At 41.5% G+C, this 14352-nt stretch overlaps 2 protein-coding genes across 2 annotated transcripts in view; one reads left to right on the top strand and one right to left on the bottom strand.

Moving 5' to 3' along the window:
- The window catches only part of gramd1a (GRAM domain containing 1A), a 40784-nt gene extending 39176 nt beyond the window's left edge, over nt 1–1608 (bottom strand). Inside the window, exon 1 of the mRNA XM_080896052.1 lies at nt 1198–1608. Coding sequence (XP_080752178.1) covers nt 1198–1313 — 116 coding nt within the window. The 5' untranslated portion in view covers nt 1314–1608. The remainder of the gene's footprint in view (nt 1–1197) is intronic.
- Nucleotides 1609–7185: 5577 nt separating this feature from the next.
- On the top strand, nt 7186–14141 carry LOC308405782 (sodium channel regulatory subunit beta-1). Its single transcript, XM_080896526.1, has 6 exons — nt 7186–7464; nt 9418–9584; nt 10601–10835; nt 11011–11161; nt 11270–11323; nt 11413–14141. Exons 1-5 carry the CDS (start codon nt 7422–7424, stop codon nt 11313–11315), a joined length of 642 nt encoding a protein of 213 aa, XP_080752652.1. The 5' UTR covers nt 7186–7421; the 3' UTR covers nt 11316–11323; nt 11413–14141.
- The last annotated feature ends 211 nt before the right edge of the window (nt 14142–14352 follow it).

Below are 14352 nucleotides of genomic sequence, written 5' to 3'. Positions count from 1 at the left end.
ATACCTCAAAGACGCCTCAACTCATAGTAAACTTTCAGTTTTCTAAGATAGCTTGTAAATTGAGAAAAAAAATTTGAATTTTTTTGTCAGAAAAGTTATACACCAGGGAACATTCAACTACCTTTTTTCCGATATGGTTCAATTGACTTATACCTCAAGCAGAATTATGTTTACTAAATGGGCAGAAATAACAGCAACAACCCCACACTTCTTTTCAGTATGAGACACAAACACAAACTTTGGAAAATCTGTGGCTGGTATCAAGGCCCAGCTGGCACTGCCAAGGCCAACACTATCCGAAAACAGAGTGCAGACGGGTCCTCCAACAGAGAATCACTTTGTAATTGCGTGTGCATCATTTTTTGTTAAAGTTTCTTGTGTTTACAAACTGAAACGACATTGTGCAAAACCCAGAATGTGTGTTAGTTTCAGTCTTTGGTTAAATTTGTTATCACAGCCCACCTGGTGAGGCTTTGGTGCAGATGTTTATAGAGATTTTGGAGGTCAACACTCCTGCCTTCAAAACTGCTGTGTGTTTATATGTTTTTGTAATAACTATTGTGAACTTCTTAAAATCATGATCCTCATAAATACTCTCTGCATTAGAGCAAAAACACTAAAGCTACACTGACACCAATGAAACATAATCATAACATTTTCAAACAGTGAAACGAGGAAATCCACTCTGCAAACTGAATAAAATAATATTAGCAAACGCGAAGCTACGATAACTCTGATAACTCCGTGTGTTACGATAACCTGTGTGTGTGTGTCCATTGTTTGCCTTCAAAGCGTGAACTTCCAAGGCTAGGGCCCCGGCACGTCTGACAGTATTTGATGTGATCTGTTTGAACAAGAACAATCTTGGCACAGACTTGTTTGCCCAGAGTAATCCAGCCACCGTGATCCCCGTGCACACACGAGCGAGCCTTATCTGTCCCCGTCGTGAAACGAAGCTCCTCCGACTGCACCAACAAACACACCGACTACAGCCGAGTCAGACGCACTAGCTCTGCGGTTTAAACTGTGCAAAAGTCTGCTGCTCGGTTCGTCGCGGTGCAGAAAATAACCACTTGAAAGATTTCCGACCTCCTGCCACCCGTTAAACAGCCGCAGCGCAAAGAAAGACCACCGAGGCGCAAAGAAGAACCAAGAACAACAAACTTTTAGAGCCTTAAAAGTCCGTAGAAGTCCTACCTCCCATTGGACGAGTTTCCTCCGTTTCTGTTATCCTGTTCGGCCTCGAAAACCAGCCGGGCCACAGTGCGGGACGTGATGTTAAAATCCACTTTCTCACAGGAACACATCAACATGCTTCGGATGCACAGAGAGGCATCAGCCGGCCGGCTCCAGCTAACTGTTAGCCCCTTTAGCCAGCTAACCTTAAACACAGACCCGAGCTCTGAAGGCCACGACAATGATGCCGCTCAGACTTTATTCGCAGCACAGAAAGTTCCACTTACGCCTCCTCCATTTCACTTTTTTAAAAACACACCCTCCCTCACCCTGTTCTTAAAATGAATTCAAAGATAAAGACCAAAGTTAGCTCAGCACTGGAACCAAACTAACTCGCTATTGAAGTAACAGACAAAGCGTTTTTTGTCGAAAAGTGAAAAGGACGAGACCAGGGCGACCAGCTTAGTGCGCGGGGGGGAGCTGTGCTAAACCTCATCAATAAAACACAACTCCTGCTGTCTTTTTCATAAATAAACACACAAAACACACACAAAAATGTTTAAGTCTATATGTTATGATTAAATGAATTTTTCGATGTATGTGCACATACACACACATCTAACAGCCAAACGAAACGAATCCCCCACGGACAAACTTTGTGGTACGATCCGAGGAAAATAACTGTCCTGACGATGTGTGGCGAGAAGAAGAGTGTTTACATCAAACAAACGAAACCTGCTGAGAACTGGTTTTCAGTTTAGCTTCCATCAGCTTTAACCTTCGCATTATTCACTTCTGTCACCTCCAGCTGGGTCTCTATGACGCGGAGGCTCTTTTACTTCCAGGACAAGAAAAAAATAAAGTAAAAATAAATTCGGTGATGTCACAACAGCAGAGGTTCTGGGCAGCAGGTATCAGACCCGGTGGGAAATCCAAAGATTTGGCTTAATTTCAGAGTTTGTTTGAAGGGAGCAAATCTTAACCACCGCTGATGCAAAGGAGCATAGCGACCTCTTGTGTTTAAAGAGGCCTACTGCAACAACTAGTAACCCCACGCGCTGGAAATACTGCGTGTCCGTGGGTCCCTATTAAGTGAATAACAGTCATTTAAGAAATAAGAGTGTGATTGACATCTCACCTGCTTCCGCTTGCAGAAGCATCATTTGTAGGAAGGATGCAGTCTTTGGGCGATAGGTATACCAGGTCACCTGGTCTGCAGTGGAGAATAAAAGCAAACCCAAATAATGCAAATGCATAACTGTAGACGAGGTTTTGTTTGAAATTCATTTATTATATTAAAATGCCATTTTAAAGGAACGGCATAGCAGTTTACACTTTACAGTTACAGAATTAAAAAATACAGTTTTTATCTAATCTTAATAAAGGTCAAGAAGCCACATTATAAAGTAAGTTGTGGCGTATGTACACCTCACCCAGGACATTATTTATGTAACAGAAAAAACAAAATTCAGTGAGAATCTCGGGTATTCTGTATCATTTTCGAAAGAAATAATTATTTTCCATTTTCCCGTGTAATATTATCACTACTGAGACAGGATTTATCAGTCTGTGCTCATATTGCTTAAACATTTAAACAAAGTAACAGTTTAAGTGTGGATTCATTCATATTTTTCATGCTCATAATCTTTATTTTGACTGTAATGTCTTAATGAGAATTGGTGTAATTAAGATCTGCAAATATGAACTAAACCTTTCACCAGAAGGGGCAGCATTTTGAAACGTTTTCAGAAGCAACATGTTCTCATCCTAAAACATAACATATCAACGCTATGTGACAAATCATCGGGATAGTACGCTTTTGGAGGTATGAGAGTGAATCTAGACATGTACATTTATTTTACATTCTGATCATGAATCGCTTTGGAACACACTACCTGATATGGTTAAGGTTAGTGTTAGCGCTGGAATAGACGGCTGGAGCGTTACCGCTGTTGGATTCCATCCACAATCGTACCATAGGGATGCGGAAGGTTACATTTCGCGTTACTACGATACGCCTCGGGATGTAACAAATCATTGGTATGTTACGTGTTGGGAATGAGAATGGATGGATTTCAAAAGAAAATAGCCCTGAACTCGTTTCCTGTGAATTTGAATAAATTCCTTTTTACTTGTTAGGTTAAATAACGGGGTACATCAACTTTGTGCTCCATCTTCTGGTATAAAGTGAAAGTGGTATTGCATTAAAGTACAGTTCAAGTTCAGTTGATAGCGATGAAGTCATAGCTGTAGATGTTTCTTCTTATTCGGTTCATCGTTTTAGTGAATTCTGTAAGGTTTTAAATTATTTTATGAAAAGACTAATGCAGAATGTTTAAGATCAATTTGCGATCTTACACATGAGAAGAAAAAAAATAGTTGAGGGTTTCTCATAGTTGCAGTGGGGTTTTTTCTGCCTCCTCCATCAGGCAGAGGTATTCATGCAGGCAAAAAGAGATTCAGAGGTGGCATGAAATCATAATTCTCATTTTTGGTAGCAATAAAAGAATTTGTTGTTGAAGAAAAATCGACCTGTCATAGTTATATACATCTTTAATGTTTCCCAAGAATCGCCATTGAAATCTGCACCTGTTAATGTACAGGCATGTACAGACATACAGAGAAGCTTTAATTATTGTGACATCATTGGGTCACAAGAAGATGCAATATACTTTATTGATCCCCCAAGTTTTGAAGTTTCTGTGTTAAATAGCAGCTAAATAGTTATCAAATAGCTCCATAAAATAAAAAATACGATGCTCAGACAAACTAATTTAACAAGGTCACAAATACAAGACAAAAACAGCACATTTAAACTGGAAAAACCAAAATCAAATAAAGGAGCTCAGTGATCATCTAAATAAGATCAATCTCTGTGTGTTGTGGTTTGTGTGGAAACGATTTGTGTGTCTCTCAAGGTTTTTACAGTTTTAGGTGTTTTGCATGCAAAGTTTAACTTTATCATATTTACAACCTATATTTGAGATTTTATTGATCTGTCACTATACCGGACTTTCTAAAAGTCCATATTTACATAGCTGTTCTTGCACTTCAGCAGCTCAACCACGTTATGAAACAGAGACATTTGTAGTCCTTTGAGGAGAAAAACTCATATAAAGAAGTTTTTTAGTCTTTAACTACACAACCACTTTTGAATTGTCTCTAACGTACCTGTCAGTTTTGATCCCGAGCCAGCAGCTGCCTCTGCATCCTCTCAAACTGATGACAAAGCATCACAGTGACTTGGCAATTTCAGATTCTCCGTAGCTTCTGCGAGGCATCTCGGGTGTTTGTTCCTCCGCCTCCTGCAATCAACGCCTCGCTGGGCGCTGCTGCTGCTGCTGCTGAGCTCCGAGTCACATATGCAGGAACTGCTGCGCTCCAGGTTACAGGGAGTTGTGTTGTTGAGCACTTCTGGCTGCTGAACCATGCGGAGCAGGAGGGGCTGGAAACTCGATCTGAGCTAAAAATAAAGAATCATCACCAGCATAGTGAGATAGGAGGTGTGTCACTCACTGTGTGTACGCATGTGTTGGGTCACAGAGGTGCACGCACACACACTCACACACACACGGGGTTTATCATGTGTCAACATTTCCTTGAAGTCCCCCCTCCCGTATGTTCTGCTCTGGGAATTTCTTTAACCCTCCTGATTTTTGCTGCCATTATCAATCACAGACACACACAAGGCCAAAAAAGAGCAAAGAGGTAAGGACGCTTATCGCTCTAGTTACATCACATGACGACATCCTTGACCTCCAAATCAACTAAAATACACAAACGCACACAAACACGGCGTGTGTCCCACCGCCTGCTCACATTTTAATTATTTTCTCCAAATATTTGTACGACCTCACAGAGGGACGTGTTCAGGTTCACCTCACGCATCACGAGCCATTCCCCTTTAAAAACAATCCAGCCCGCTACATTCATCACGCCACCTCACCGCCTGCATCCTCCACGTGAATGTCTTTGTCAGCACGCAAGTTGAGGCCTTCAGTCGATGTCTGCTTTGGCAGCCTTGACTTGAGTGGCCTTGTTTCTGTGGCAGGCATTGACCGACTGTCAGACTCTCCAATGGCAGAAATCAAGACAAACCGAATATTACATTTAGTGGCTGAACACGAGGGAAGTGCCGGGTTTGAAATCAGGTTTAAAGAGGCTGATGAGTGCAATTTACAGCGCTAAACAGGACAGGCAGGAAGTGTGAAAGATGTCAGAGTCAGTGTGGAATATTCAGATGGATTTAAAGCAGGAACAAGAGATGTGGTGTCTAAAAGAGGAGAGGAAACACGTTTTTAAAGGAACTGGGACATGATGTTTCATAAAAACTAATAATTTTTAAATCACTTAATCCGCGGCTGTCAGATTTATTTCGGTTCATGGGTTATCTTCACGCCAAACTTTCCTTTCTTTGGTGCAGCCTTTTCTATTTCCTCCAATCTTCTCTCTGTCCTTGTTTTCATTCATTCCTTTCCTTCATTCCTTCCTCTGGCCTAGCTTCCTTTGTTGTGTCTTCCTTCCTTTTCTGCTGAATTCCTCCTTTCTTCTTGTGCATCTTTCCTTATTTTGTTATTCTTTCTTCTTCCCTCGTTTGTCGCTCGTCTTGCTTTAATTTTTATTTTTTCATTGCTTCCTTCTCCCCCCTCTTTTTAAAAATCTTTTTTGTTCTTCTCCCTTTTGATATTTTCTTCATTTTTAACATTTCCCCGGTTTCCTTATTTAGTTCTCACTCGTCTTTCTTCTTCACTTCCCCCTTTGTTGTTTATTTCTTTTCTTTTTCTGTTCCTCCATCTTTCTTTTTTTCAACACTCCCAGTTTTCTCTGTCCCTTTGCTGTTCTTTGTTTCCTTTTTGATCTTTTCTCACTTTTTCTTTATTTCCTATTTGCCTGCTGTCTTATGAGTACACCTGTGTATTTTATTCATGCGTTTAATACATCTTTAACCTTGTAACGAGTCAGATCAGTAAAACCATTATATACTGTCGAGTTTACCCCGACCCCCATTAAATATTTCACTTTTTAAATGTGAAACTTTTACTTTTGTCTTCTTTTAACATACATTGTCTCACTGAGTTTATTTTAAATGTGCAACACTTCTGATGACTAAGCTTTGATAGAAACTGCAGTTCTTTTCTTAAAGTTGCCACAAACGTGTTGTTGTTGTTTTTGTATTTCTGCTGAGGCGTCCTTATGGATTTCTGTGAGTACAGCTGGAAAACACATCTAAGTTCTGGTAAAACCTGCAATCAAACTAGCAAAGTCTGTCTATGATTCAGAGATAGCATCATTTTAATGTTGATGGCACATGAGAACAGCAACAAGCATTGGTCCCCTGGATGATTTTGATATTTTACTGGAGAAAATTTGAAAACTGCACTTTGAGTGAATACCGAGGGTCATATTGTGGGAGATGCTCAGTTAAAGTTTTGGTGCAGTGGTTCCTTTTGGCTCAAAGAGCCTTCCCTATGTGGTCATGTTTAACATTTGTAAATGTTTATGTCTGTAAAAATATTGAACCATGAAGGAAAATGTTGAACTTTTTACTGAAGTTATTGTATGAATGAAAGCAGCTGATTGTGAGCTACCCTTTAATCTCTGAGCTGCTTTTGTTTCCACTTTGTTTGTTTAACAAATCCTATGGTGGTTATTTTGCATGTCAGCCCTGCAGCTCCTTTCAGGAAAGAACGAACATGAAACACAGAACAGTAAACTGTGTGTATCGTAGTACACACTGAGAAAGAATATACGTCTGTTTGGCCACAACAAATTTCACTGTATCTGAAGTTATATGTAAAGTTTTCCTCTTTTGCAGGCTTGTGATTTGTCAGTGTTTGAATCAGAGGACACTTGGCTGTAGTGTTGCTGTGGCGGTCACGTTGTGGTTGTGGTTCAGGTCTCATCTTCTCAGGTTTCGTGCTGGCTCTCAGCGTTCGTAATGCCCAACTCTCCTGGATTCACACGCTCTAAATTTAGCTGCCTTAAAGTCAGACAGGACAGCACGGGAGACTTAAAACTCCTGAAACACAGAGACTCAACTTTTTGATATAAATGAAGCATTTCCTGTGCTCTGAAGCTCTCTTTTTGCCTCAGTGAAATTAAAGATTGTTGAGCTGTTGGACCAATGGGAAAATCAAAGTCTGGATTCACGTGGAAAATGAAATTCATTGGGAATCAAGAGGCAGACATGTAATCTCAGACAACACCGATATTTCTCTGCAGGCTTGACCGAGGCTCCCGCAGAGATGAGACTCTACTTTTCTTTGTTAGTTGTCTTCAGTCTTTTTGGTAAGTCCAAAAAAATCCTTCCTGTTCTTCAACTTTAACTTTTAACTCTGAGAAACGATCAATGCTGGTGGCTGAAGTTTTGCTCTAATACATGGAAACCCTTTACTTTGACCGTAAAGCTCTCTTATTCTGGGAAGTTGAAAATGACTATAAACCCAATAAAACTAAAAAAGTTAACGAATTTAGTTTGTTGGACAAATATCATCAGATTCAGTGGTCTGACAGTCACGGCGGTCTTTTCGATACAATGTTGCATAACTGTCTTCATAACTGTCTGTGACTGGTTACATTTATTCTTTAGTTTCTTCTTTTTTTGTTTATTGTATTTTACAAATAAACAAATCCTGTTTTATTTCTTATTTTTTGCATTGCATTGTATTTCATTTCTACTGTGTCTTTATTTACAAAAGATGATATAAGAATATCTGCATCTATCTGTAGCCCGCTGTCCTTCTTTTCAGCCTTTGTCTCATTTTTCTCCAACTGCAGTCACTGTGTTTTTCTTGGTGTTGACATGTCGAGTTTAATTAGAAATAAAATACTCACTTATTGCTGTTTCCAGTAGCCGTCACACCTGCACACCTGTGTTTTCCGTCTGTGTGTTGTTGAAGTTGGGGCGGGGACGACAGAAACAGACTGGACGCTTCCTCAAAGAGACGCTGTTCCTGTTCGATCCATCATTTGCATCCGGAAGGACTGAAAGATGCCTCTGTTTTGTTTTTCTGTATACAAGCAATGATCTGTTCAATGACATTTGCACACATTTCCAGATTCGATGATAAGAAGAGAAGAAACATGGACAGATGTGTTTTTTAGAGTGACAACGTGCAGCATGAAAGTTTCCTGGAGCTGAATCAGTCTGATGACTCGTGTATGTGAGGGCTTTACTCACATACAGTTAATGTTACATGCAAAACATGTCTAACCTCCAGAGTTTTCAGCTTTTACGACTGTCTGTCTGATGATTACAGTGTTTGTTTTTGCCTAAATGAACACTGACTGGACACATCATTAGGTACATTTTGTTAGTACTTTTGGCTTCAGAACTGCAGTAACTCTTTATGGCACTGATTCAACAAGGTAATGAAAACATTCCTCAGAGATTTGGGGCCAAATTAAAATGACAGCATAACACATTTGCTGTAGGTTGGTTATTAGACCAGGAAACATTTTTCCAGTCTTCTGTTGTGCAGTTTTGGGGAGATTGTGTGAACTGTAGCTTCAGCTTCCTGTTCTTAGCTGACAGGATGAACACCCGGTGTGGACTTCTGCTGCTCTTCTGCAAACCTTGGTTCCAACAAGTGGTTATTTGAGTTTCTGTTGTTTGGAGTTGCTCTGGTCTATGACATCAACTAAGTATTCCAGCAGAGAATGGCTCCTCCTGCGGCTCCTGGATGTTTCCTGTTTCTCTGTAAATACGAGAGATTAATCCAGTTTTTTGGTCTTCATTCTGATGCTGAGATTGAACTTCAGCAGGTCGTCTCAAACATGTCTTCATACATGGTAAATGCATTTAGTTCCTGCCACATGATTGGACGATTAGATGTTTGTGTTAGCGAGCAGTTCAGTAGGTCTACCTAACAGAGTGCATGCAGGTGTTTTATTCATACGTGTGTGACTGTAATCTTCATGTGCAGGCGATTAAAACTATTTTGGTCTGTTATGACATGATTTATGTCGCTTTTTCTTCTTATTGCAGCCTGTGTGCTAAATTATGTGATATGTGTGTGTAACTGGAAAGACATGAGCTCTTTTATTTTGGGTATTTTTGCCTTTAGTTTTATTCTTTGTCTCTCTACTTCTTGTTTAAGTAAAGTTTTGCTTGCTTGACAATTGTGACTGCCGACAGATTCACAAAGTTCTGATTTATTTCTGCTCTTGTATTTTCTCTCTGTCTGCTTCTATTTTATATTTCTTCTCCTACTTCTTCTTCCCCTTGTCCTCTCTCTGCAGTGTCTCAGTGCCATGCCGGCTGTTCTGAGGTGGATTCTCTGACTGAGGCTGTGGCGGGAGAAGGATTCCTGCTGGGCTGCATCTCCTGTAAGAGACGAGAGGAGGTCCCTGCACGAGCCACCGTAGACTGGCATTTCAAGCCTCTGGGAGAGGAGGAGTTCAGGCATGTAAGTTCAGCAAAGTTCTCTAGTGACTCAGGTAGTGGAGCATCAAACAAAAACGTCACTGGATTTTTTTTCTTTTTATCGTTGATGTTTTTTCTTGTTTCTTGACACAAACATAAAAAAGAGCAACACTGTTCTGGACCACTTTCTACAGAATAACAGCATCACTCACATCCAGCACAGTGTGGATGGAGTTTGCACCGGAGAACCTGCACCACTCTGTGTGGGCAAATAACTCCACAGACACAAACACCACGGCATAAATTACACAGTAAACTGCTGCCACCATGGATACGTGTTGGAAAATGGATGAGGGATGGATGGATGGGTGGATATATGAGGGATGGAGGGAGGGAAGATGAACTGTTTTATTTGTCAGTGTCTACCTTTGTTCATCTTAGATCAGCGGTCCCCAACTTTTTTTGCACCACGGACCGGCCTTTAAGGTGTCGCAGATGAACACCACAAAATAAAACGATTAGCGGTGCCAAAACAAGAAGATTTATTCATAACACACAGGAAAAGACCCAGAGAAACCGAGTTAATGATAAAAACGATAAAAAACCATGAAAAACATAAATTTCACACCTGAGCCTCGACTCTCACGGCCCGGTACTAAACGACTCACGGCCCGGTACCAGTCCATTGGCTGGGGGTCGGGAACCGCTGCCTTAGATGACTGATCACTGATTGGTGGAGCGTGTGAGGGTCCATACATGTAAGCTCACATGTATCCCTTCAAACTTTTTTATTATGACGTGTACCCCTGACACATCTCTGATGAGTTTTTGGTCTCAGTCATTTGTTTAAAGTCCTACTGAATACATGGTGATATTTATTTGGTACAATATGTTTCCTATTAGAGCTCAAAAGGACAATAAAGCAGGGGATGTTATAGAGCAGGCCTACCTTGTCACCGATCAGCTTATGTGTGTCTATTTCTTTATGTTCTATTCAGATATAAGTGAGGGAACAAGTATAACTAAATTCCCAGTTTTTTAATTCTTTCCCTATCTCAGATTTTCCACTATGACCATCCTGTAGCTGACATCCTCCATGAAGACTTCAGCCACCGCCTGGTATGGCACGGGACGCTAAATGATGACATTCAGATGGGAACCGTGTATGTTAATAACGTCACCTTCAATGACACTGGGACGTATCGCTGCACCTTCCACCGTACCCTCTTCCTGCCGCTGTCTCCTGAGCTTGTCACTGTGGAGAAGGAGGTGGAGCTTAGTGTGGTGACTGTAGGTAAGGAGGATGGATTTAAATCCTTCAGTTATACAAAATATTGTTGTTCCAAGCAGTGTTACAAAAGATCTTCTTCTCTATGCATGCTGGGCGGATAGAAGAGAAGCTAATATGGGAGAAATATGCCCCTGTTAGTCTTCTCTCTGAAGCTTCATTGTCAGTTCCTGTTTCCCAGCCAATCGAGAGCTGGCTGATGTGATCTCGGAGATAATGATGTACGTGCTGGTCACGTTGCTGCAGCTGTGGCTCATTGCGGTTCTGATCTACTGTTACAAGAAAATCTGGGATGAGCACGAAGCACGTCAAGCTAAAAAGGCTCAGGCTGGGTAAGTCATGTCTGTTGTCCAGGTGATCTGTTCACAGGAAACAGGTCATTTTGGTTGTGTTGGTTTTATATCTAAAAAGATTGTTTTGTCTCCTTTGTGCACTTGTAGACAGGGAGAATCTAAAGATAACTGTGACGGGGTGCAGCTAGACTAACATCAGCGGTGAGTTGCTGTATAAATTCTCTGTACACGGAAGAATGTCTTTCACTTTGATTTTTGTGATTGTATGTTTCATTTTTTATATCCATCAGATTGGATTGGAGCTCAGGCAGAAGATCAGAGCATTTTTTTCTTTGAGATGGACCTGCTCATTTACACCTTCGTGTGGCTTTGCATGATTACAATTCAAAATAATCCTTATTTATCTCATGCTGGACCTCGAGGAAGCCTCTCAGATTGTCCTCTATGTTAAACAAGCTGTTTATTTCCCTTTTAAGGCATTTTTCTTCTGATTGGCTGCCCCTCATATGCAACAGATTTGAAAATGTGGGTGGAGCCTTTGTACCTGAGATGACCTTATTAGGGATATCCCCTCTCTCTTGTGTCATACAAACCCAAGAGTAGTTAAAGCTGAGTGTGGGCAGTCTGATGCCTGTGCTGTAATTTGTAATGCAAACATCTTCCACTGTAACATCGCATAAATGACAGGGGGGGAAAGGAAAACCTCCACTTTGATTTAAGGCTTAAAGGCCTTAAAGGTGTGAGTAACACCTTTAAATTACTAATGTTTATTATCTCATAAGTCATATTTACAAAGCATCTATTAATCCCTCATCCTGCATTACTTTAAAAACACTAAGCCTTCAATGAAGAGTTTGCGGTCAGCAATCTCCGAACAATGAAAGTGTTCGATTAAATTACTGCTTATTTGCCACAGGTGAGCTGTACTCAAGTTACCTACTATACTTATTAGAGACTTACAAGTTAGCAGTGACTCGAGAATATTCCTTCTCCATCAATAATTCCAGATAAATGTGGTCTGTTCTCCCTGTGTGCATTCGTACACCCCGGCCTAGCAGGAGCTGGAGCAATACACAAGAAAAGCCAAAAAAAAAGAAAAAGCCCACACTCCCTGCTCCAGTAGGACAACACGGCCTCGGTTTTACAATGACTAGCGGTTTTATTAAACTCAAAAGGTAGCGAGCGTCAGGGTGGGCATTAAACAGAACTGACTTAATGAGAAAACCCAAAAGAAAATACAGGCCTCCCACCGGTCTCCCTAACAGGAGAAACATTTCTCAAAGAAAACGGCTTCCCGCCCCTACAGCTACCAGGTCAACAATAGAGATCTTTTTACACTATCTACAATATCTGCAGCCTAGCTCTTCTTATCTAAGAAAACTCAATCACACCACACACGGGGCTAAACACACAGCTTGTTGGAAACAGGAAGTAGGCGGAGCCGCCAGTCCGGACAGGTCCAAATTTATAGCCGGCCTCATTCAGTCTTCTACCAATGGTCAGGCTCCACCTGCAAACTTACACAAGCACAGAACAAACAACGCCACCCTCAGGTGCGGTGAGCAGCAACAACACAAAATCATGACCTGGATCATAACACTCCCCCATCTAACATTTCTCCCACTCAAGAAATGCTTGACCCATTTGACGTGGATAAAATGATGGACAGAATCTGACAACCTCAGTTTTCAATCCTGGCCAAAAATAATAGCAGGAAACTCTATCATAAGATCTCCTAATTCCTAAATGATCGTGGTCAAGGCCTAACAAGCAATACAGCATCATCAGTATAACACGGGTTGGATTCCAAGTGCTCGCCGCCTTGCAGCACAGAGGCAGGCAGACAAGGTAGAATCAGACTGCTGAGCTCTACTGAATTGCTCTTTGTCTACTGCTAGACACAAGTTGTTTGGTATCCCAGTAAACGCCACAGATTCATTCTTATTCCCAGGCAAAGGCTTGACAAGAGTTTTAGGCTTTTAAAGAATGTATGGGAAATGTCCACTGCATCACCAAGGTCTGTGCATGAGCAACCACACATGCTAAACTGCAGAGACACCGCCCCAGATGGTGCATGACCGAAAACATCTGCAGCAGGGTTTTCAGCAGCTTCAGGGGTGGCAGGGAACATCTTTCCCCCAGCGAATTCATTTCCAAGAATAAGATCAACACCCGTGACTGGTAGCTGATCTTTCACCCCCACCTGCTCTGTGCCTGATACTAAGGGGGAAAGTAGGGTTACTGTGTGAAGCGGCATGTGCATCATAATTCCCCACACCAACAAATCTGCACCATAGTATGACTGGTTGGAAAAAGGCATAATAACACAACGTGCCACAGATACAAGTATCCCTTAAAATTGTGAGGGAACCTTGTCCCCCTCCCTCCCAGTCAGTGAAAGAAATCCTTTAGAGATAAAAGGCTTGAAAACCTCATCCAACTCTACTGCTGGCTTAATGCGGGGACTGTGGTGATCGACGGTGGACGGACACTCTCGGCTCTATAGATGAAGCAATTTTATTCGACAACAGCTCCTTTTCTTTTAGCACTGGGCACACAGCTGTGAGAGTTCGTGACAGTAGAAACATTTAGTTCAATTCTGGTTTAATTCAGAATAAAGCTGATCGGCTGATGTGATGCTCCGTGACTGAGCTCAAAGCATCCCTCACTCTGTTTTTAAAGCATCAAGATGGACGAAGTCAAGATTAAAATAAAACTGCATTCACACTGGAAGCCTTTCACTCATCACTTTGAAGATGATGGCTGTACACATATCCCAGGTTGCCTAGGTAACCCTCTAATATATCTACTGTCAGGTCACATGTCAAGTAGTGTCTGGTGCTCTCATTGGTCACTCGCCCTCCTTAAAGCGTGTCTTTGTTCTGTAGTCCTCCCCTTGCTCAGATGGCCCCGCCCCTCCCTGAGCCTGGTTCTGCTGGAGGTTTCTTCCTGTTAAAAGAGTTTTTTCTTCCCACTGTCACCAAAGTGCTGCTCATAGGGGGTCATTTGATTGTTGGGCTTTTCCCTGGATTATTGGTCTTTATCGTACAGTATAAAGTGCCTTGGGGCGACTGTTGTTGTGATTTGGCGCTGTATAAATAAATTTAACTGAAAACAAGTCTCATTCTACTTTCACACACACTCTGATGAATGATTTGGGATAAACTCAAGGTTCAGTGTCTTGCCTAAGGATGAGTGAAGGCTAGAGGAGCTGACGATCAGCTAGCCGA

This window comes from Rhamphochromis sp. 'chilingali' (assembly GCF_963969265.1).
Source record: "Rhamphochromis sp. 'chilingali' genome assembly, chromosome: 11".
In the NCBI taxonomy this organism is placed as follows: domain Eukaryota; kingdom Metazoa; phylum Chordata; class Actinopteri; order Cichliformes; family Cichlidae; genus Rhamphochromis; species Rhamphochromis sp. 'chilingali'.
This window is presented reverse-complemented; position numbering and strand designations above follow the sequence as displayed.